The sequence below is a fragment of the Centruroides sculpturatus genome, unplaced genomic scaffold, assembly GCF_000671375.1.
Source record: "Centruroides sculpturatus isolate CEXI.00-Female unplaced genomic scaffold, Cexi_2.0 scaffold1032, whole genome shotgun sequence".
NCBI classification, from domain to species: Eukaryota; Metazoa; Arthropoda; class Arachnida; order Scorpiones; family Buthidae; genus Centruroides; species Centruroides sculpturatus.
Window position 1 is genome coordinate 154986 of NW_019385270.1, and position 24262 is coordinate 179247.

Below are 24262 nucleotides of genomic sequence, written 5' to 3' on the forward strand. Positions count from 1 at the left end.
AGCGCTTGACAAACTTGCCCCGCATGCCGAAGTTGCCCCGGTCTCCCCTATATAAGCTTATATGCAATACTCTTAACATTTACGAAGTCGTTGAGGATGATTCTTTCTACTATTTTGATCTCACTATCGTTTTTATATTGATTTAAACAGTTTAAATTGTTTAAGATGAAAATAATGCAATGACTTAAACTAAAATTTTCTTAATACCTGTAGTATTACTTCCAGTTGAAGCCACACACTGATATTAAAAAAGGGTTTTCAGGAGAAGATTGGATGATAATTATAGATAAATGCAATTTTTAGAAAGGTATTTAAACGTAGAAAGATTAATAATTTATTTAAAATAAAGTGTAGTGAGTGTAAAATATAAAATAAACATTGTACACTTTTCATTCCACACACTTATGAAGCGTGAAAAAGAAGCGTAACTTGGAATTTAAGCATCCCTACAGAATAGAATATTTCTTTACATTAGCATTTTTTAAATTTTATTTTACACATTAACATTATTTTCATTAACAATACTTTATATTAGAATATTCATGAGCATAAAAATAATTTTGGTAATATAATAAAATTAATTTTAGATGTTTTCATTATTTCCTTTATACAGGGTGGTAACAAGTCTCTATGCACCTATTTCTAATTGTAATTTCTATCTCGATTGAAAATACTACAAAGTTGTAGCACATGAAAAAATGGGTACTATAGCCTTTTAGTGCATTCAGAAATATCAAGTGGAACAGGTTGTCAAATGTAATGTGTAAATGCTCCCCTTGCGGTGACGTCCCCCTGCAGTGTCTTGTAGATATTTCAGAGGACATGGTTGATTGTGCAGTTAATTTAGGTTAGAATTTCATGCAAAGGGCCCAGAGTACATCCCTTTTTCTTCTGTGATTTCATTAAAGGTCTAGTGTTCAGTCCACCCTTGCCTGAAACCTCTCTGACCTCAAAACTCGAATCTGTATACTGCTGTCTCCAAAATGGCAATAAATTGAATTCGGGATCCTGTTGCATAAAACGCTTGTAATTGTTACAAGTTTTACAAAGTTACAAATTACAAGCTACAAGTATTTATAAGACTTGTAATCTTTATGTAACAGGGTCCTGATGGGGATGTCTGGTGTCACTGACGCCCACAAAACTGACTCTTCGAGGTAATACTCGATGTGTCTTGCTATAAATTAACACCTTGATCGATTCTGCAGTTCTTCTGTTGAGTATTTACTAAAATGATATCAACACAATATAAAATTTATTTTGTTTTCATATATTGAATAAAAAAAATATATAATTTACATTGGAAAAATAAAGAGTTTTAAATATTCCTTTCAGTAATTGACTCTTCCATCATTGTCTTTTCGATATTCACTTCTTCTTTTTTATCTGTTTCTAAATAATTTTATAGAAAAATTAGTTTTATAAATTACTTAATATAAATAATTTTACAAGCTTACTAAAATATGTATAAAATATGAAAAATATTTTTACTTTGATCCTCCTCAAATTGGAAAGCAGGATGTGGTATTGTTCGTGCTAAACATCATTACGTACAGGTTCATATTATCGGGAAGAAAATTGAGTCTAATAATTGTATATTTTATATATCACCTGACAAAAAATCACTTATTGTAAGTATAATTAAAAACGATTTGGAATTATTAAAGGCCCATTATTAGCCGAATGTTTAAAACCATTGAACATTGGTAATTGGTGCAGAATTCGCGCCTAAGCAGGATTTTCCAAATTTACTTTGCAAGTCTACACCTAATTACGACAAGTTTCCCATAGAAAGTCCTTCTGGGAGGCACTCACCCTGTCGATAGAACGGCCTTGTGTTGCATTACCTTTTTTTCTAATGGTGGCACCCCTGAATTTGGCAAATTCTTCTGCGGCAGTCCTACCTGTTTATCAATGTAGAGTTACAGATATTTTCATACTTTTAGTTATGGCATTGCTCAGAACTATAATTTGCAACATCCCTAAAATGTTGTTGTGGCACTCTAGTGGGCCGTGTCACTCCTGTTGAAAACCATTGCATTACCAGGCATCACTTTAGGCTCACAGTGCACACTGTGTATGTCTGACGATTAATATTAAACGGTGTTTAACTGTCAGTATTGAAACATATATGGAGAAGTCTTTCGTTTTTAGTATTGTACTACTGTATTTTTATATCATACGAAACCATTTGAAAGACAATTAAGACAATACACAAATTATTCAATTCTCGTATTGAGACAATACATAAATTATTCAATTCTCGTATATATGTTTTATTGTGTATATTAATACGACTTTTTATACTGATGTGTTTATTGAAACGTAAAAAAAATGCATACCTTTTACCATAGAAGCTTCTCCTCCTATAAATTTCGTTATTAATTTGTATACGATGGCAGTTCCTATGGCAAAATAACCTACAAAACGATAAGTGAAACGAGCACCGTATTTGTCAAAACCGATTCCACCAAATAAACTTCCTGTGCCTATCCCTAAAACACAAGATACACAAGCAATAAAAGAATTCATTTTTAAACAAACAGAATTGTACATTCAAAAAAACTTAGATAAAAGTTTTTCAGCTTTAAGTTTTTCACATAAAAATTTCATTTTTTTAATACTTTCTTTATGTCATATCCATTTTAAGTATCTCCGAGGTTACACACACATATACACAAATACCCATATACATGGCAGAACACAGACACATGCAACACATAATACACATCGCATACAATACAAACTACACCAAAAAACACACACATACACAACATACTCACACAAAAGTATAATAAAGAAACGTGTCCTTCGAAAACGTGAAATTAAAAAGAATCTTATCCAAGTTTTTTGAATTTAAACAAAAATAAAATTTACTGCAAATTTATATCATTCTTACCTAAACCATGAAATGCGGCTCCCATGACAGTTTGCATAGTGGCTTCTGTCCCCTCTACAGCTACAAGTTTACCATAAGATGTCATCGCTGCATAAAATAAACCATAAGATGGTCCTTGAACCAAGTAAGGCAATATAATCAACCAAGGTTCGTAGATGTAAGAAGCAGTTAAAAACCATATAGAAAAGGTAACAAATGCCAAAGACATGCTGTTATCTCTTCCAATTCTTTTGATGATCCAACCAGAAATAAACATAAATGGAATATCACCAAAAAAACAAAGAATTGCCGAACTTATACCCATTAATATCTTACTACCTCCAAGTTCTTCTAAATACCAAAATGAATAGTTCCATTGTAAACCAGAGAATGCTCCTACAAGAAACACAGCTGTGATGAAGAAGAATGGATGAGGTTTTACGAATATTTTTGAAATATCCTTTAATAAATTATTCGATGTCTTTTCTTTTCTCATGTTTGTAAATTTCAGTGTAATAATATCAAATATCATCAAAGGTAACATTATATAGAAACATACAGAAAAATCAGTTTTTCTTTTGTTCTTGATATTTACAGCTTCTACAATGTATCCTGTAAACATAGATGCAACTCCCCATCCAAAAGAAAGCCATAATCTTTGTTTACCAAACTGATTAACTCTTCCTTCGAGAGATTCGTAACAAGCAGCATCTGATAATGCTATAATTACATCAGTAATAATAACTGCAGATGATGATAATAGAACAAAAAGCCAGAATTGATAATAAAGAAACGAATTTATTTCTTCTTCCAACAAACAGCTAATATTATATTTATCATTCAGTTGTTTAAAACAAAGATTCATTGTTATATTATCCTCTAATGTCATATTCGTCACTCGTAATACAGTAGAGCTATTTAGATATGATTTACTTGTTATATTAAATGATTTTTGGCACAATTCTTCACTTATATTGCAAGTTTTATATTCTATTTTACACTTTAATAACTCGTTATCCGGATTCTTTGTCGTAAATTGTGAAGATTCGATGAAAATAGAAGACGTATTATCATCATCACCAAAATGAAATTTAACATCGTTAAAAATATATTTTTCTTTTGAAATTTCTGGGATATAAATAATAGAAAAATAAATTGGTGTATGTAGTATTGTTAAAAACATAATTATGAATTTAATTTTCTTGAATTTATCAGTGATACATCCGAATAATGGATTGATTAGTGTAGTGACGAAGGGAACAACTGTGAACATTACACCCAATCCTGTAGCACTTATTCCAATGTTTTTGGCTATTAGTGGAAAATAAATCAATGCTGATCCTATTGCTAAAAAAATAGAAAGAAAAATAATATATGTTTATAAAAATGGAACATGTTACTTTATATTGATTTTATATTTAAATTACCTAACGAATAGAATAAATAATGGAGTTTCATTGGTAACAATTTCTTGTTGATAGTCCACTTTTGGCAGATCATCTTCGTAATTTCTCTATGAAAATAATATATAAGAAATATAAAATAAGGTATTGTACAGACAATACTTAACTTTCAGATTGTTTTTTCTTACGTACACGATACGTTAATACCTTAAAATATTTACGAACGGATGATCAATGGCTGTTAAAGCTTTAGCTTTCCACTCTTGAGAGAATGGCCGAGTGGACCATTGAAGCTAATCGTGGGTACCACGTGTTAGGGGCCATTTTTCCATAGAGTGTTCTTACAGGAAGTATCTCCTCTTGGCTGATTGTTCATACGTACGGTTTCGTTTGTTTGCTACGTGTTTAGATCTTAAAAAGGGGCTACACGAGTGTTATATTGTGTTATAGTACAACTCCCGCATATGGCTTAAGGGTGATCAAGGAGGATTATTTCATTGCACACGTTAAATACCTCCCTCCCAGAGCAAAACACTGACACCATAATCGCCTCGTTCATCCGGCCGTTTGTATAAATGTTACAATAAATAACATATTTGATTTAATTTAGGCATATCTTTACTCTAAATATATATCAAATACTCATAAGCAACGCGTAAACATATGCACGTTTGAGTATATGTGCGTGTGTGTATCGACACACGTGCGTGTGCTTGGCAGCCATATTGTCTAAAACGTAGATTCTTAGCGTTAGTCAATTAATTATACCTAATTATATTTTAATTACTTATTTAATTACTCTTTTCATTATAATTTATAAAAAGACTCATTAATTAATTAATCAATGACTAGAAATAAATTTTAAAAGTTTTATTTGTCTACTTACTAAATTTTCTGTGTGCTTTTTAAATGAAGATAGAAGTAAGGAAGAGAGATGTTTTGCTGATTTCAACTTTTAAACACTTGATTTAATGTTTATATTTAAGATATTAAACAGATAATAGACGAGTTATAAAGTAGATTTATTTACAATTAAGCTTATAAAGTGGAAAATATATTAAAGTGATATTTATATCCTCCAGTGTTAATTTAGTTGTCTTTTAAAGATAATTTATTAAATATACCTTCAATTGTTAAGTACTACAATTAGTAAAACGACTATATACTTCGACTAGACATGTTTTTACTACAGAGAACGTATGATAACACACATTAATATATCTTTCAATAAAATAAAATCTGTTCTATTTAATTTAAGTGGAGTTTTCTAAGTGTTCTTCACATATCTAACACCTAAATAGGGGGCTAGTTTCCCGTAAAAGCCTTTCACCTTGACAGATTGCACTTCCTTCTACCCTCAATCCAATCTAATCTGGCAAAGTGTCCTTGTATAATGCATGTACTGTTTAAAATATAAATTTCATATGATAATTTTGCTTCATAATGTTAGTATTATTTTATAACTAGCATCTAAATATTAATGTATTTTATTATTTCGAATAAAATTCGAATTATCCTATTGTAAGTGGTTTTATTCTTATACGTACACACAGTAGACTATGACAATCTTTCGTGTTAGACATAAGTAAACAAGGCAGCTTTTACTACATAAAATAAAATCTTGTTTTTATTATTAATGAACTTTAAATCACCTGCAAGTAGAAAGGTAATGCTGAGGGATAGGTTTAGCCTGTGCCTTCATCGACGTGCAAACAATTTCAGAACTAAATACGGAAAAGACCCATCTTCCTATAAGGTAACTCTAAACAATACATGTTTATGAAAGATAAAAGTGAGCAGCAATTATTTCCCACGTCAGATCATCAGTATTAGTGTTTATAAAGAAGATTCAACAATAACTGTAGGACTGTATACCAGTCGACCCCCCTATAACACTGTTGATTTTTCCGTTTTATATGAATTCCGTGTTGTACGAGTCACTTAGATTTTACAAATACGTGTACCGGGCTGTGAACGGCTCACATATTTGTAAAATCTAAGTGATTCGTACAACATGGAATCCATATAAAACGGAAAAATTAACAGTGTTATAGGGGGTCGACTGTATTCAAGACAACATAATACATTGGCGACCTGCAAAGAGGGGTGCATCCCGGAAGGATTTTTATGAGAAACTGGAGGAAAACTGGCTCCTATTAATGTGTTAAACACGTAAAGAAAACCCAGAAACCTCCACCTGGCAAGCTATTGGAGTGAGGTATGAACCCTCGACCAACTACCAGGGTTCAGTTTCTTTTTATCCATTCGGGCCACATAATAATAAATATCGATATTATAATGTTATATTAATTTTATCACACAATTATATTAATTATAAATCACTTTAAATTTTTTATGTTTTTATGGAGTATATCACGATAATTTTACCAGTAATTTTGTATTGATGATATAAAACATTTTACCCACTTCTATCATTCGATTTAAATTTTGTCGTTTGAAATATTTCTATAATTGAGGAAATTGTCATCAATGTATCTTTACATCTTCCTTAATACATTATATTTATCTTCCTGCTTAATCATTTTTTCTGGGGTTGTATACTTTTAGATAAAGTAGGAAGATCAATTAAAGTCTTCTTCAATTGGATATGTTTAGGTAATATGAATATATTAACATTTTATTTTATTAATTACTTAATTAATTTACTTAAATTCATAAATTTAATTTGTAAATATGTCATATAACCTTGACTTTATATTAAATTTGTAATTTATTAAAGGGCGAGTGAAGAGGTAAAGTTTCGAAGAACAAGCTGAGAAACAAAGATTAAAGGGGTGTTTAAGGGCAAATTGAGGGGCAAAGGGCAACAGTAAAGCATGTCGATCGATAAATTCGACACCTGCTTCTAAATCTAACCACTAAGATTATTAAATCACAAGGAAAAGTCAGCTTATTCGCAAATTTACGGAATTTACCCCCTGATCTCCACCCCAGAGTGACAGGTCGAAGGTAAACCTTGCAGCATCCATTCAGAAGGAAATAAATGTAAAAATTACTATTTTACTTACATTATATGCTGAAGTTCTGTTTAAATTGCTTGCATTCGTGTCGTTGATTGGTATTATACTGCGCTCACTCACGTGCTCCAACTGGTGGTAAATTTAAGTCAATTATAAAATGAATATTTATAACACAGTAGACCTTGTTTTATAATATGTTCTATCTTATCGTTTACTGAATGGATCGTAAAGTGTTTGTTGTAAAATCTAAAAGTGATCTTCAATAAATTCGTTGGTCACTTTGACCTTTACATTTGATAAATGACAATGAAATTTTTATTCTTCTTTCGATAAGTCGAGATTTGTTTAAATCAATAAAATGTTTATAAAATCAATTTATTTTGTTGATATAGTTCGAAGTTTACTGGTGGAAATTTTAAATTATATTAAATTTAATTTAGGGTGTAGGTGTTTAAAGTTCTCTGCAGCTGAATCAAATTTATCAGTAATATACATAGTGAGTCGCGTGTGCTGTTTTGATTTTTGGAAAAAAATTGCTGTTTTCTTAGCTATTTAATGTGCAAATTTTAAGCATAAAGTAATGGAAAATGTCCAAAATTCTTTTAAGGGTGCCAAGATGGCTTTAATTCTTCCCTGGATAGAAGAGTTTAACAAAGTGAGCACCATTAGTGTTTCCTGTGAAGAATGTTTTGCTTCTCCTTACATACTCAAAATTTCTTAGAAAACGTATTTAATACGAAGATTAAGAGTCTTCTTAATGTACTGTACATATTAAGCTAAAGCAGCGCCAAATTTGCCCTACTGGCTAAATTTTTACGTAAATTCGTTTTCCCAAAAACCGAAACTTTATCAGCAAATCATGTGATTTTCAATCTCTCAGATTCTCAGTGCCTAAATGTACAGATTTTCAGACTTTTCTTGTGTGTATAATACATAAATAGAGCCAATTGTAATGCACGTAGAAATGGCTCCTCAGAGGCATCTCCTCTTTGCAGGGTGCATTACAACAATAACTTAACATTCCTAATTATTGTTATTGCCTTTATCTACCCGTAGAAACAATCTCTTCTATCATTTCAGGGTGCACCCACAGATATGGACAGATACAAACTTACCTTTAATCATGAAATTTTCTCCTGCTACAAACACCGTAATGCATTTGTAAACTACAACTGAAGCTAAAGAAATATATCCCATAAAACGATATGTCAATCGGCCACCATAATTATCAAAACCAAAGCCTCCTAATAAACTTCCAGTGCCTACACCTGAAAATAATACCCGTACGTTATATAAAATTTAATAGAAGTAATGATAAGACTCAAACGAATATAAATGAATTAATACCTAAACCATGAAAAGCTGCTCCTAGCATGGTTTGCATGCTTGCCTCCGTTCCATCTGGAGCTATTATTTTTCCATATGAAGTCATCGTTGCATAAAACAGACCGTAAGTAGGACCCTGTACTAAATACGGTAATAAAATCAACCAAGGTTCGTAGATAAAAGAAATACCTAAAAACGAAATTGAAAACGCAATGAAAGCTAAACACATGCTGTTATCTCTTCCAATTCTTTTGATAATCCATCCAGAAACGAACATAAATGGAATATCACCACAAAAACATTGAATTGCTGTACTTATTCCCAATAATAACTTACTAGCACCAATTTCTTCCAAAAACCAATAAGCATAATTAGACTGTAAACTAGAGAATACACCCATAAGAAATACAGCTGTGATGAAGAAAATGGGATGAGGTTTTACGAATATTTTCTGAATATCTCTTAGTATATTACTCGAAGATTTTTCTTTTCTTATGTCTGTAAATTTCAATACAATAATGTCGCAGAGCATTAAAGGTAACATTATATAAGAACATATTGAAAAATCAGTTTTATCTGTGCTAACGTTTACGGCATCTACAATGGATCCCGTAGCCAAAGATAAAACTCCCCAACCAAGTGAAAGCCATAATCTTTGTTTGCCAAACTGATTAACACGTCCATTTAGAAATTCGTAACAAGCAGCATCTGTTAAAGATGTGATACCATTGGAGACAATAATAGATGTGATTGATAAAATTACAAATAACCAAAATTGGTAGTGATGAAATGAATTGATTACTCGATCTTCTATAGAACACGAGGCAATACAATCATCTTGTAATTCATTAAAACAGATAGAAGACGTACGATTATTATACTGGAAGGTGATGTTCTGTATTTCTAAGGCTTGTGTGTTATTAGAAAATTGTTTAGTGGTTAATTTATATACTTTTCGGCATGATATATCACTATTATTACAATATAAACATTCTACTTGACATTCATTCGTACTGTTCATTAGAAATTGAGACGTATTATATTTATTACAATGTAATTTTACATCAGAAAAGATGTGTTTTTCTTTTATGATTTCGGGAATGAAATTAATAAAAAATAAAGATGGTGTAATTAAAACAACAAGAAACATGATGATAAATTTAATTTCCTTGAATTTATCGGTAATGAAACCAAATATTGGGTTCATAAAAACGGTAATAAATGGAACTATCATAAACGTAACACCAAATCCTGTTGCACTAATTCCAATGTTTTTGGTAATTAGTGAAAGGTAATTTAAAATGGATGCCGCAGCTAAATAGAAACGAATACAAATTATTAAAAACATAGATAAAAAATGAGTTGATATTAATTAGAATGTGCACGAATTACCTAATGAATAGAAGAGGTAATGAAGTTTCATTGGTAGCATTTCCCTTTCGATAGTCAATTTTCTTATCTCCACGGATTGGTTCCTTGGTAAACGCCAAATACTAAATAAATAGATTACTGTAAAAGAAAAAGAATTAAAATTTAGTGAATATTTACATTGTCATTTTCTAAATTATTATATATAACAGAAGGAAAGTATGGCGATCGACAAAACCCTTTGAAGATCTTCACATTTTTGGATTCAGAAGACCTTGAAACGTCGAGAAGTACAAAACACTTTGGGACTCGATTTCAGCGAAATTTTTCATTATATTATAAATAAAATCTCTGTAATTGTTCCTTTAGACTTTCACAAACAGTGGATGAGTTTAAAGCTATTGTTTTTTTCATTAGAATGTGGCCACGTGGGGTGTGTTTCGGGTTTTCTTTTCCTCACACCTAAATAGGGATCAGTTTCTCATGCAATATTTTGTCTGGGAGGTATCTCTCCTTGACAGATTATCTATGTGTTGCCTGGCCGTATCCAAACAAACTAGCTCTGGGGGATCCTGGACTGAATCCATCGCAGCAACTCTTCAGAAATTAGATTAAAATATGTCGGGCCCTTCTTTCATCACCCGGTTGTTCTACTATGGGTCTAGAAGAACTCATAATGAGTATGCCTCATGTTGGAAAAGGCCTATTCCACAAAAGGGAAATAACCCGAAAACCCCTAAAAATCTTTTCGTGTTTCAAATTTGCACTTTGGTGCATTTTAAATCGGTACATAATTATTACAAAACTGTGGTGACTCTTTGTGTTTATATCAGTTTCAGCAACAGCAAAATTATGCTTTGCCGGGCTGTGAACGGCTCCCGTATTTGTAAAATCTAAGTGACTCGTACAACATGGAATTCATATAACACGGAATTATCTACAGTGTTATAGGTAAGTCTACTGTAATCTCTAAGTTAAATAATAGCAAAGGTAATTCTACTAATTAATTTATATCAATATATTATATTATAATAATGTAAAGACGTATAATCAGTGGCTAAGTGTCTATCAGTCTTACCAGTTTTCTTATATAGGCTCTACATATCAGTCTGTAGTAATAGAATACTTAATAGAATTACAGTATAAGTTATAAAATATTAGTCTTGTCTTGAATAAAATATTTTAAAGAATTAAATAAAATTGAATCAATCACTTCTATTTACTCTTTTTAACTTTTCAGGAAGTAGAATCTCAAGAAAAAAATGGTATTGATGGTGTTGTCTCCCAACCTAGTTTTTTAATGAACTGCGTATATATCCCGCTGCGGAGAAGGCCCTCTCAGCCTCTACGCTAGTTGGTTTCAGGGTCATAAAATAATCATAACTTAAAGATAAGTTTTCACCTTTGAACCCCTCACTTTCAGGAGCGTATTCTGTTGTCAAGTGTAGACCTCAGAGTAGAGAGAGAAGTGAGCCATGATGTTGTTTTCTGAGTTAACGAAAGCTGCAGTCACGGTGTTGGTGGTTTTTCGGTCCGTCAGTGTTTATATTTTGATGCGCTCCCCATTCCTTAAAGGCGTAGTACTTGTTAAACACGCGATAGACTTTGCGGAGAGAGCGACGCGACTCTCGATCATCGCGCGATCGCCGGAAGAAAGTATAGGCTTAAACTGCGATCGTTCCGTCACCTGATTCATTAACGTCACAATCGACCGTAAATTAGAATTATGCACCAGGTCTAGGAGTGGAGTTACTTATTTTATTTAGTGCGAAAACACTTTATTTAGCGAGAGCGAAAAGTCAATTGGCAATTAGATCAGCAGAGGTAAAAGGATGGGCGGTGCGGTGTAGAGAGGGGTGTAGAGCGTGCCGCACTGAACGGCAACGTCGCGTCGCTCTCGCCGCCGAGCGATAGCGAACGTAGCAAAGCGGCAACGCCGACAACGTAGACTTTTGCGCCATTATTTGCGGATCCAGCAGGCCGAAGAATGCACTGGACCCAGCTGGATTGCTGGATGAGGGATCCAACAATTGCAATTCCTAGTTGCAACGTTTGCTCTCCTCTAAAGCGGTAGGCAAATACTGCAACCTCCTCCTCATTCACCTGGCCTTTTGTATAAAAGTGTTAAAATAAATATTTGTAAATAATATAAAATATATATTAAATGCAAACAAACATACGCATAACATACGCACTTGCGAGTATGTATGTGTATGTATGAGGCTGCTCGACTAGCCATTGTGGGCTCTCATTATGGGGTCGGATAGTAAGGGATTGGGCCCCACATATCTCTTTACCACTTGGCCCATAATGAAGGTCCATAATGTCTAATCTAATCCAAAATGAGTATAGAAAACAAGCCTGTTAATCAGATTTGGCATGAATATTTCTCGATACCCTAGAAAAAATGCTTTGGGGTCTTCAATCCCTAAAGGCAACCTCTCTTAACTTAAGCCCCGGGATAGTTTATTGTTGATTAGTGTTTGATATTTTTTTTTGTGTGTTGCAGTTTAATTATTAATTAATTTGTTATCGCCAGATGGAGCGACTAGTTACAGATTCGTAATAATCTCTCCCATAGAAAGGCTTGATTTGTTTGTATAAGGCCACGCGACACGTTGGAGATCTACCGAGGGGGATCTCCCACGTGTATAGGTTCAGATAGTTCAACAGACCGTTTATTGAGTGAGAGATTTACAACGATCTTCGGAATTCCTTGTCAAGTCCATGATCCAATCAATGAGACATTCGTCTAGGTGAAGTAGAGTTCCTCAAGAGAGAGAAAGGAGGACGTTCACGTCGAAGAGGTGCACAGAAGCAGAGTAGCTTGGCATCAGCACAGGTTCAATCCAAAGAGGTAAAGGAGCAAAAGGGGAGTCTGTGAGAACGATTCAAAGAGAGCACGGCAATTTGGACAGACAGTTAGAAAACGTACATGTGTGTGATAGAAACGAATAGAAAATGTGATCAGTTTTTAAAAGATTGGTCCGTTCCGACTGGTTTCTGTCTCCCGTTCTCATTTTCCGAGTGGTCTCTTACTCGTTTTCAAGCAATGGCACGTTATAGCTTCACGGAACCCAGGTAAATTTGAATTAGGAGCCTTATGTACAGTATTTTTCTTCCAGAGAATTGTTTGAGAGTAATATTTTCTTATAAACGATTGGTTTGGGGCTCCGTATTGGTGGGATCCCAGGCAATTGTCCTTTTTCCCCCATAGGATCACGCACCACTATCTTCAATGCTGACTTAAGCCACAGGACATTTAAATCGACACCAAATTCCGAAACTGGAGAACGTTTAATCTTAGCAACTTACATTGTTAATATCAAATCAAGAGTTGTGTTATGTGACAAATAATATAATAACAAAAGAAACTCATATATAAGCTGTATTCCTTTATATATTAAATTAGATTTTTTTCTAAATAAAAAAAAGTGTTATATAAATTAAATTACAGTATTTACAATTAGATTAACACCAATAATTTACAACACGAAAACTAAATATTAAAAAAAAAACTCGAAGCCATATCGCATGTTTACAAGAATTTTATAATTTAAATTATACTTTACCTGAATAACTTCAACTGAAGAGAGTTTTTCTATTGTTCTATTGTTCTATTTTTCTATTCTTCCAGCTTCATCTAAGTGTAGAAAACTTCAAGAATGGCCATTCAGGAAAGATAAATTGATAACAATTTCCTCAATTATCATGTGACAGAATTTAAATCGAATGATTAAAATGTGAAAAGATAAATACTGGTACAGTACGTGTCCTTTTATTATCTAAAAATAAAGTATATAAAGTATTTATTTATTTTCAAGACATTACAAATGAAAGTATATCAGAAATTTTACTCTTGTATTATTAATAATACACTATCTATTTACAAAAGATAAATTATCAGGTTATTAAAGCAATAAGGAAACAATTATACACATAAATCTTCACCATTTATACCGGTAAATATGGAATAAATTTTAGAAGCGAATGAAGAATGAGTACAGTCAACCCCCCTATAACACTGTTAATTATTCCGTTTTATATGAATTCCATGTTATACGAGTCACTTAGATTTTACGAATACGTGTGCCGGGCTGTGAACGGCTCACATATTTGTAAAATCTAAGTGACTCGTACAACATGGAATTCCATTTCCATTTTTTTTCTTCTCTTTTATTGTTTTCTTCTAAGGAATTTAAAGTAATTAATTTCAATTTAATTAAATACATTAAGGAAATAAGGAATGAATCTTGGGCTGCAATTTGAAATAATTATAGGGCTGTAAATTCCCATTATTGTTGTCTGTCCATCTTCTTTCCTTAATCTCAATAAAGGAGTTAGATAGATGAAAGACGAGACCGGATATGGAAAGCTTAGGTGCAGGAAGTCCGGATTAACTAAATACGAACTTCCGGTCTAGAATGTAAATCACGTGACTTTAAGTCAAAAATTCCCCTAAACAGAGTTAGATAAATGATCGGCACGACTCTATTGTTAACAGGAAAAGAATGATGTACAGGAGGAAGAAACTACTAAAATCAAGGCCTACATTTTAAATTAAATAAATTTAAAAGACGTCGCGATAAACTTGAAGCCGAGCCGGAAAGAAACAGGTGATACAGTAGACCCCCCATAACACTGTAGGTAATTCCGTGTTATATGAATTCCATGTTGTAAAATCTAAGTGACTCGTACAACATGGCATTCATATTACACGGAATTATCTACAGTGTTATAGGGGTCTACTGTACTTGCACTTGTAATTAGACACTGAAGAGACGATTCTTATATCTTATGGTCGTAGACGGGAGAGTTTTGCACTCGCCTGCGATGGGAGAGGAGATCCTTGTACTATACATGCCGACGTGGACACCTATTTTCTACGTTAATATGGACCCTCATTAGATTTTTGGATTCCTTAGCGCAATTAATAAAAAATGTCAAAGTTTTATCAAAATTGGCTCATTAAATTATGAGAACGAACTCAATTCTATAAGCCCATAGAAGACGTGTTAGAGACTTGCTTCTCCTTTAATCTTGTATATCAAAAACAAAGCCATTGATCCCATTTTTATAATGTTTTAGGATTCCTCATCGCAATTAATAGAAAGTGGCAAAGTTTAATACAAATAATCGAAATCGAATGCAATTTTGTAAGCCACGTAGAAGAGGTTTCAGTTATATTTTTATTGATCTATGTTATAAATTGTTACATAACTTATGTGTAGGCGTTTATGGTTAATTAACACGTATAAAAAGTGCAGATTATATAAAAAAAAAGTTGAAGAAAATAAGGACAGCAATTAGAAAAAAGTAACCGCGATATGTATCAACATATAGGCCTACGTTCCTATTTAATTTGTCCTCTTTATAAAATAGTTAAGTTTATACAGACGTAATACACAAGCATAAATTGAAAACATTTCTACAGAAGAATGAAAAAACTTGTATAGCCAGGAAGAGTTAAAGGTAGCAATTTAATGTCATACATGCATTTGATTTTATTGAAGTGAGAACAAATACACTTGGTAAGAAAGATGTTTTATTCTTATCATTTATAAATTAAGTAAATAACTTTGTTATAATCAGTATGCTATATACAAATTGTAGCTTATTTTAGATATTCAAGATGGTCCAAGTCGATTAACAAAGAAAAATACTGCATAATGTTTGATTAAATATAGATTTATTAATAATAATCTACCTTCTGTTAGAAATGTAACGATACCAGATTCGATCTTCAGTATCGGGACGTCCCTAATTATGATATAGCAAGATTTTTAATTTTGAGGTAAACATGTTCACTTACAAACATGTTCACTTACAAATTTTACTTACAAATTACTTACAAAGGGGTTGAATCTTTATTAAGTCGACCCTACTGGAGATACACACGATCCTCTTTATCTCCTCACTCCATCGACCTTTAACCATCAAAATTTAACAGCCTCTATCTTCCTAATACTCAAATCTGCCTGCAAAATTTCAGAAATTTTCCGCAAAAAGCACAGGAGTTATTAAGCTTCGAACAGAGTGAACGAAATCGTGACATACACAATATATACATTGTAAGGATAACGTGGTTTAATGAATTGTTGAATATCTATTGAAATTCTTCAGGCTTTTTCAGGCTATTGAAAGGCTCCAGGCTAATACATTTACATATAGAAACTTATATTTTCGAGTATATTTTTAATATATGCGCTGATATATCAGAATTTCTTCCTCGTATTACGATTAAAATAATTATATTTTAAATGTTTTATGTTATAAATTGTTACGTACCTTACGTGTAGACGTTTGTAATTAATTAACACTTAAAAGCTAGGTATAAAGAAAGTTGAATGAAAGTAAATTAGAAAGATATAACTACAATATAATAACACATACGTTCCTATTAAATTTATCCTATTTAGAAAATAGTTAAATACAAGGTTATACAGACGTAACACACACGTATGAATTGAAAAGAATTCTAGAGAAAAAACTTGTACAAACAGGAAGAGTTAAAGGTAGCAATTTAATATTATATACGCATTTTATTTTATTGCAGTCAGAACGAATACACGTGGTAAGAAAGACGTATTTTTTCCTTTATAAATTAAGTAAATAACTTTAAAAAAAGTTTAAAATTAATTTAATATTTAAAATCGATTTAACAATATTATATACGATAAAACCTGTCCAAAGCGGAACCTGAATAAAACGGAAACCTGCCTAAATAGAAAAAATTCTTCGGATCGGAGCGATTCCGGTTTACACAGGTTTTAGTGAATGTGATTTAATATTTACTACAGGTACTGTACGTACTTACACTCGCTATTGTATTAATAAAATACCGTCCCTCCAATCAAATCTATTAATGTTTACTGTGTAGGAACTTCTATATCTCGAATTTTTCCTTATTCTCGATAGATTCGAAATAAACAGGTTCAGCTGTGCATTACTTAAGTCATTTCATATTTACTATACGTATATATTGGTTTGTGGTTTGATACTTACGTTGAGCTTGACCGAATTCACGATTAATATGGAAAAAAGACCAATTTAAAATAGGAAAAAAAAAACTATTTTTGTTAGCCTTGAATCAACTCGCTACCAAAATGGAAGAACAATCTACCATTATTTAAATTATTCTAATATGACACACCATTTGAACATTTGGCATGTCATCTGTCACCGTTCTACATGCGCTCATCAGTGGATAAAACTATCGAACACAAATAATTAGTCGCTGGTTCGAGCGAGACCAAGGGTTGAGGATAAATGGGCCCATGTCTCCTGAATGCCCGTGTGTTGCATTGTCTCATTCAGACAACCCAATCCACTTTATATACATACCGTCTTCTAAGATATACAAAAATTACTTTTATTATCACACGGTGATAGAAATATTACTTATTAGCCGCTACAAAATAAATAAATGCGCTTTATATTCTATATGGTAATACAGTATATATATTATTTCTCATAACTGAAACAATCTTAGTATACATAAGTATATCTCTCTTGCCGGTTTACCCAATAATTATGTATCAAAAAATGAAAGAAAAGGATACTTTAATAGTATATTCTCTTTGCTATATAAAGTAACTTATCATAAAAGCAATACAGTTTAATATTTTAATCAATTTTCTCCAGATTTTGAAAGTAATCGATCAAAGTATAACGATTTGCAACAATAAACTTTATGTGGATCGAGAATCCTCCTGTTTACTAGAATTAATAAAAGGATATCAAATGGATTTTGCCAGGCTGAATGGTGAGAAATAAATCTTGATATATCCAGGACAAATCATTAATAAAATTTTGAAGATTTCCGTATCATCAAACTGATTCTTAAAGGCCATTCAGATGCTGGTTTAAACAATATTAATCCATACATTTCAAATCGTATAAACGTCAGTGAAATATATAAACATTGTTTACAATAGGCTAATTATTATCTACGCAGAATCTTCAGCATAAACATTCATTCAACTGTTTAAAACTTGAAAAAATTAACTAAACATCTCTCTTCTTTCTAGAATCTCCAACAGGACGTCACCAGAAAACACAGGGATTATCACAGTAAGTCTAATATATATATATATATATTATTTTTCCTTTAACATAGTTTTATTAATTTTAATTACAATAACAATACTTATTCTTTTTTCTAATTAACTTTTGTACAGTTTACATAAATCTTAAATTATATTCGAACTCTTTAAAATTACGATTCTAATAGATTAGAGGTATCAAATTTAAGAAATTGAGCTATACTTAAATGTATTCTGTTAGAAAAAAAAAATGTATAAATATCTTTAATATATATCTCTTCCCGTTATATAAACACTTGTATAAATCAACTTTGACCTTGTATGTTAGTACATGGCAACAAATACAAAGTTCATTAACAGTAAAAAAAAATTATGTAATATGGTCAACAACATTTATTCAAAAAAGTTAAAAGAATTAAATTACAATTTCATCTAATTTATTATCAATAATTGTTATACAGATCCACACCCAGAATGGTCAATACATTCGTATTAAACATTCTTTCTCATATTATAATGACTCTACTTCTCAGCACCTCTATGAGTATGTAGTCCTTTGTTCTACATACTGATTTCATAGATAACACCTGTACTTTTATGGTACAGGTGCCATGAAATATGAACTAGATTTTAGTTAGTTTATCCTTTATGGTACATCCTTTATGGTTATATCTATCATCTCTTTTCTGTTCTAGCAGGCTTCGTTTACCTTCCTGAACACAGATGACGTCTTCAAAGTGGGCGAATAAAATCGTGCACACATAAACATTCAGAAACAACCTGAATTTATTAATACTCGCTTTACAACAGTTTTCCAATTGAGTCGTAAAAAAACAGGTTCTACTATATATGTAGACTATTTATTACATTCTAAAGAATTCATTAGAAGTATTACCAGTCTTAAGAGTAATTATTGTCACATATTTATAGTTACATAACTAATTTAATTTACTCACTTTTATGAAGTAAGTTGTGTTAAATAGAAGACAAAACTACCTTCTATAAACAAAGAAATAAAAGAAGAAAATGTCTATAGCAGGTTATTAGTGTACATTTTGACATGTTACCTTCAACAGCACGACCTTGTATTGTTTTCCTTCTGTTACAGGCTTATCTTAAGTACACTGTGATACGAGGTATACAGTTGTACAGTACTTTAGTTTCTGCTTTAATGAACAATATAACAGTGGAAGTATGTATAGTTTCTCTACGATGTCGTCCTTTAGCCATTAATCATTGTAATCGCCATTTTCTTATAGTTTAAATTCACTCTATTGATTGTTAGATTAAATTATATACTACCTTGTAATATTTAATTTAACGTTATTATATTTTTAAACAGTGAAGTCATTAAACATGGAGATATTTAAACGTCCTGATTGCACCATCGATAAGAAAATGTTACCAATGAAACTTCACTACTTGTTCAATTCCTTAGGTACGTATATGAACAATAAAGTAATAAGTAAATGAATGTTTATAGATAATATTTATTTTATTTTACGTTTTAGCTATGGGATCGGTTACGATTTACTTCCCACTAATAGCTAAGAAGATAGGAATAAATGCTACAGGATTGGGTGTGATGTTTACAGTACTTCCCTTCCTTAGTCTGTTGTTTAATCCATTGTTTGGATACCTTACTGATAAATTCAAGAAGATTACCTTCGTTATTATCATCTTAACCATTATTCTTGCACCTGTCCACTTTTCGGTCAATTATATTCCCGAAATTGAAAGAAGGACACACTCTTTTGCTGGTGTCAAACTTCATTGTGGTAAAGGCAACTCTTCTACTTTCATCGAATCTTCTCAATTTACAATGAAAAATGTAGAAAATAACAATTTGGAGTGCCAAAAAGAATGCCAAAATTGCAATAAAAGCGATTTATTTAACGTCACAAGTGGGTCATTTTTAAATAATTCCCAAATTTTACGAGTATCGAACATAACGTTGAAAGATAATATAACAATATCCATTTGTTCTCAACAGTTATACGATAATTTCAGTGTTAAATGTTTGATGAAAGATAATCAACGTATCAATTCGTTTGTTCACTATCAATTCTGGTTATTTGTTATATTAATAACACTTGGTGATATTATAGCAGATGCTATCAGTGCCTTATCAGATGCTGCCTGTTACGAAGCTCTTGAAGGAAGGATTAATCAGTTTGGTAAACAAATATTGTGGACCTCAGCTGGTTATGGTGCCATGTCTATGCTTGCAGGATACATTTTAGATTATGCAAATCTCAATAATAAAGGAAAAACTGACTTTTCTTTGTGTTTCTACATGATGATACCTTTAATGTTAATCGATATTATTATATTGAAATTTACAGATATGAGAAAAAGAAAGTCATCATCGAAAAATATATTCAAAGATATCACGAAATCATTCGTAGAACTCCATTCTTTCTTCTTCGTTACGGGTGTATTTTTTGTGGGATTATTATCCGCCTTACAGTGGAAATATTCGGTTTGGTACTTAGAAGAATTAGGAGGTAGCAAGATGTTAATGGGAATTTGTGAAGGAGTAATTTGTTTTATTAGTGATATTCCCTTTATGTTAATTTCTGGTTGGATTATCAAAAGAATTGGAAGAGACAATAGCATGAGCTTAGCATTCATTTCACTTTCTGTATGGTTTTTAACTGCTTCTTACATCTATGAACCATGGTGGATTTTATTAGCATATATGGTGCAAGGACCTTCTTTCGGTCTATTTTATGCAGTTATGACATCGTATGGAAAACTCACAGCTGCACCTGGTACAGAAGCCACCATGCAAACTGTTTTAGGAGCAGTATTTAACGGTTTAGGTAAGAAACAGTAATGTTTTTTTCCTATTTATTTACTTATATGTCACTAGAATTGTGTTCTAAAAATAATTTAAACAATATAAAACTACTCATTTGTATTTAATTACTTATTAAAACATTCTAAGTCGCTGCAATAAGCACCGTTTGAAAGTATACACAGTCGACCCCCTATAACACTATTGATTATTTCGTTTTATATGAATTCCATGTTGTACGAGTCACTTAGATTTTACAAATACATGTGCCAAACTGTGAACAGCTCACGTATTTGTAAAATCTAAGTGACTCGTACAACATGGAATTCATATAAAACGGAATAATCAACAGTGTTATAGGGGGTCGACTGTATTTATAATTATTGCCGGTACACAAATTATAATAATTAAATTGATTATTTTGTTTTCAGGTGTAGGAGTGGGAAGTTTATTGGGAGGAATTGGTTTCGATAAATATAGTGGTCGTATGACTTATCGCATTGCAGGATATTCTGGATTATGTTGCGCCGCTGTATATAAATGTGTTACGTTATTTATAGCTGGAGAAAATTCAGTTATTAAAGGTATTCTTTTTGTTTATATTTCTAACAGTAATAAATTAATTATACATTTAATAATTACTATTTTGTGTAGTAACAATAATACGTATTTCGATTAGGATCTAAATTAACTCCCCAACCCCTCGACCTTTAATTAATCAGCAAAATTTAAATAGCATCAATCCCCTAATACACAAATCTTCCTAGGAAAGCATTCCATGTGAAATTAGCCCCTATTTAAGTGTTAGACAGGTGAAAAACTCTATGAAGTACGAATTTGAGGTGAAGAGAATATAATTTAAATTAAATTAATTTAAAAAATATGATTAAAAATTGCACCCCAACATTGTGATGATATTCTGCTTTAACTTTGCAGTTTTTGTTTTAATTTTAGGATTTCATGTCCTGAAGATAACTGAATAGTACTTGAAAGTACTTATATTATAATACTTTAAATTTTCTTCTATGAAAATATAATTTCTTCATTTTCAAACTCTACTTTGGAATTCTTCATAATCCATTCAATCAGATTTGTCAATAATATCAGATAATTTTGCAAAATGCTGATGCTGTGTTTAACATAATTATTTAAAATAACAAATTATTTCATATAACAAAATATTTTTATTGAAANATAATTGTTTAAGATGAAATTTCCTTTATTAGAAACTAAAGAAGTAGAAGCAGAAAAGCCAAAGATTGAAGATTGCAGCTGATCAGACCACCGTTAATTGAATACAAATAATGCTAAATTTTCGTTAAATAGACGAAAATAAATATCTTAAAACATTGTATCAATATTGTCAACTTGTTAATACATTAAAATATGTATTATAATTATTTTAAAAACTAATAAACGTTTTAAATTTACAAAGAAGCAATGTGCAAGTAGTATATTAAGAATAATTGTCGAAGTTTTTGGAATTTGATTAACCCGTAAAATGACACTTCTAATGTATTAAATAACAGCTTAGAAAGTACAGAGCGAAAATATTATTTTCTATCGAAAAACTTGTACTTACGAATGTTATTATAAGAAAGTAAAAATACGAAAAGTTGTATCAAATTTTCATGAAAATGATAAACATTTCCGTGGAACCATGAATGCAATTCTTCAGTTCTACCTTTCTAAATGAACGTCCAGCTGATGGAAAGTTTAAATTACTATCACAAAGGCATAGTTAATTATGAATTACTTTTAACTACCCGCAGTTTCTTCGTGATCTGTTCTACACCATGAACACTTTCTCATGTAATAATGCATTGTCATTAGGTTAGAGAAAGTAATAAATAGACGAATCGAACTTTCCATTGTAAATAGGTAAGTAAACTTTCACAAGTGTAATTTGTGGTAGTATTTTATGTAGTAGAATTTCGCTTAACCGAATGTCCAATTAATCAAACTAACACTTTCCTTCTTTTCTCTATAACACTGCATTTCTCTTAAGTCATGCGACTGACTCATATTTGCTTGACTGATCAAAATATACAGTAAAATCGGAAATTTTATAGTATATTCCGTTAATATAAAAGGAATTAATTACTATAAAACCTGTGTAAATGGTAAAAATTCTTCGAAACGTAGCGATTTTTTCGGTGTTAAAAATAACCTGTCTAAATAGGAAAACATTCGGTATTCAGTTTGTACAGTATTTATTGTATTGTATTCTCTTATAAATTATTACTATCTTTTTTTAAGATACTAATTTATGAGATAATTTAAAGCAAAAATTTGTTTAAGCGGAACGAAATGATTTGCTACTTAAAGTACTATTATTTATAATTCGAAAACCTGTCTAATACGAAAGCCTATTGTTTGATTTATATTGAGCGGAATATTTCGGTGTAACAGCACCTAAATTTTAAATCGTAACGGCATATCGACTTCTAAGTGACAAGTTACACAGTAGTTTATCACATTTTTCTTCTGTTAAGATTATAATTTCATTGTCTGGATAGTAATACAATATCTCTACCTTTTCCCCAATTCTCTAGATTGACTAAATTATTATAAAAATAATTATTATAAAACGAAAACTTGTTAAAAACGGACAATTCTTAGCGGTTTTTTTAGCTCAAATAACTTTTAAAGCATTATATAACGTGATTGGTCAATTTCAAAAATAGAAATAACGAATTTTCTCATATCTCCCGTTCTTATTGGTTAATTTAAATACGCGTGTAAATTAACATAACTTAATTCAATTATTAAGAATTATAATTAAAATTTATTATTTATTTTAAAGCTTAAAAAAAATGTTGATATTGTTTTCGTTCATGTGTAAAATAATATAGGCATATTATTATTATTGTATTGTGTATTTGAAATTTATGTTTAAATCTTATTTATGTACCTAAAAATGTACGTATATATGAAAATTATTGAAAAAATAATATATAATCGGGAAAGAATTCTACATTATTTCACTACACAATTGATAATTGTGTAGCGAAAATTTCTGTGAAGATCAAAGTCTACTGCTTTAAAAGACACTTGGACCCATTTAAATATTTTATTTTGAGATATAAAGCGAAAATTCTTCAACAAAACAGTGTAAATATACATACAGGACAAACTATCTTCAGTAAAACATAGGAAAGTATAGCAATCAAAGTACAGAGGACCAACGAAAAGCTGGTAAGAATTATTATTATTATTTTATTGAATACATTTCTATGCTGCCGTAAATTAAAGTTTCAGCATATTGTAGGGCCTGTAAGGAGCTTATTGTTAATTATGTCATGTAGTTTGTAATATATACTATATGGTTATATTATAGACTGTACTGTATACTATAGACTGTAGGACTGGTTACAAGTTACATTATAGGTGGGTCTTACTGCATGAGTAAGGGATGAAGAAGAACTATCCCAGCACTTGATAAATTATGAAAATTAAAA

The 24262-nt window shown here is 31.2% G+C and overlaps 3 protein-coding genes and 1 pseudogene across 13 annotated transcripts in view; 3 read left to right on the forward strand and 1 right to left on the reverse strand.

Annotated features, from left to right (window-relative positions):
* On the reverse strand, positions 1 to 11095 carry LOC111636962 (maltose permease-like). Of its 7 annotated transcripts, none has more exons than XM_023382346.1 (6): positions 8378 to 8398; positions 4306 to 4391; positions 2900 to 4225; positions 2343 to 2495; positions 1329 to 1392; positions 1 to 1227 (listed from the first exon to the last, which is right to left on the reverse strand). In XM_023382346.1, the coding sequence occupies exons 2-6, from the start codon at positions 4376 to 4378 to the stop codon at positions 1185 to 1187; spliced, it is 1659 nt and encodes a 552-aa protein (XP_023238114.1). In that variant the 5' UTR covers positions 4379 to 4391; positions 8378 to 8398; the 3' UTR covers positions 1 to 1184. The 7 variants fall into 7 exon arrangements, 4 of the variants coding, with proteins under 4 accessions (XP_023238114.1, XP_023238112.1, XP_023238115.1 ...); XM_023382344.1 differs by lacking the exon at positions 8378 to 8398 and adding an exon at positions 7311 to 8082; XM_023382347.1 differs by lacking the exon at positions 8378 to 8398 and adding an exon at positions 7311 to 8082 and having other exon boundaries at positions 1300 to 1392.
* Positions 6464 to 22243, forward strand: LOC111636964 (major facilitator superfamily domain-containing protein 6-like). Of its 2 annotated transcripts, none has more exons than XM_023382350.1 (6): positions 6464 to 6499; positions 17987 to 18029; positions 19344 to 19439; positions 19513 to 20826; positions 21233 to 21385; positions 22028 to 22243. In XM_023382350.1, coding segments are annotated over exons 2-6 (1614 nt in total). In that variant the 5' UTR covers positions 6464 to 6499; positions 17987 to 18028; the 3' UTR covers positions 22078 to 22243. The 2 variants fall into 2 exon arrangements, with proteins under 2 accessions (XP_023238118.1, XP_023238117.1); XM_023382349.1 differs by lacking the exon at positions 6464 to 6499 and adding an exon at positions 17661 to 17721.
* LOC111636950 lies at positions 22242 to 22858 on the forward strand (annotated as a pseudogene).
* The window catches only part of LOC111636965 (major facilitator superfamily domain-containing protein 6-like), a 7101-nt gene continuing 5148 nt past the window's right edge, over positions 22310 to 24262 (forward strand). For 2 of the 4 annotated variants that reach the window (XM_023382351.1, XM_023382354.1), the window contains exons 1-2: positions 22310 to 22682; positions 23812 to 23999. The gene's annotated coding sequence lies outside the window, so the exon portion shown is untranslated. Of the gene's footprint in view, positions 22683 to 23778; positions 24000 to 24262 lie in introns of those variants that run through there. The other 2 variants (XM_023382353.1, XM_023382352.1) reach the window with 2 other exon arrangements.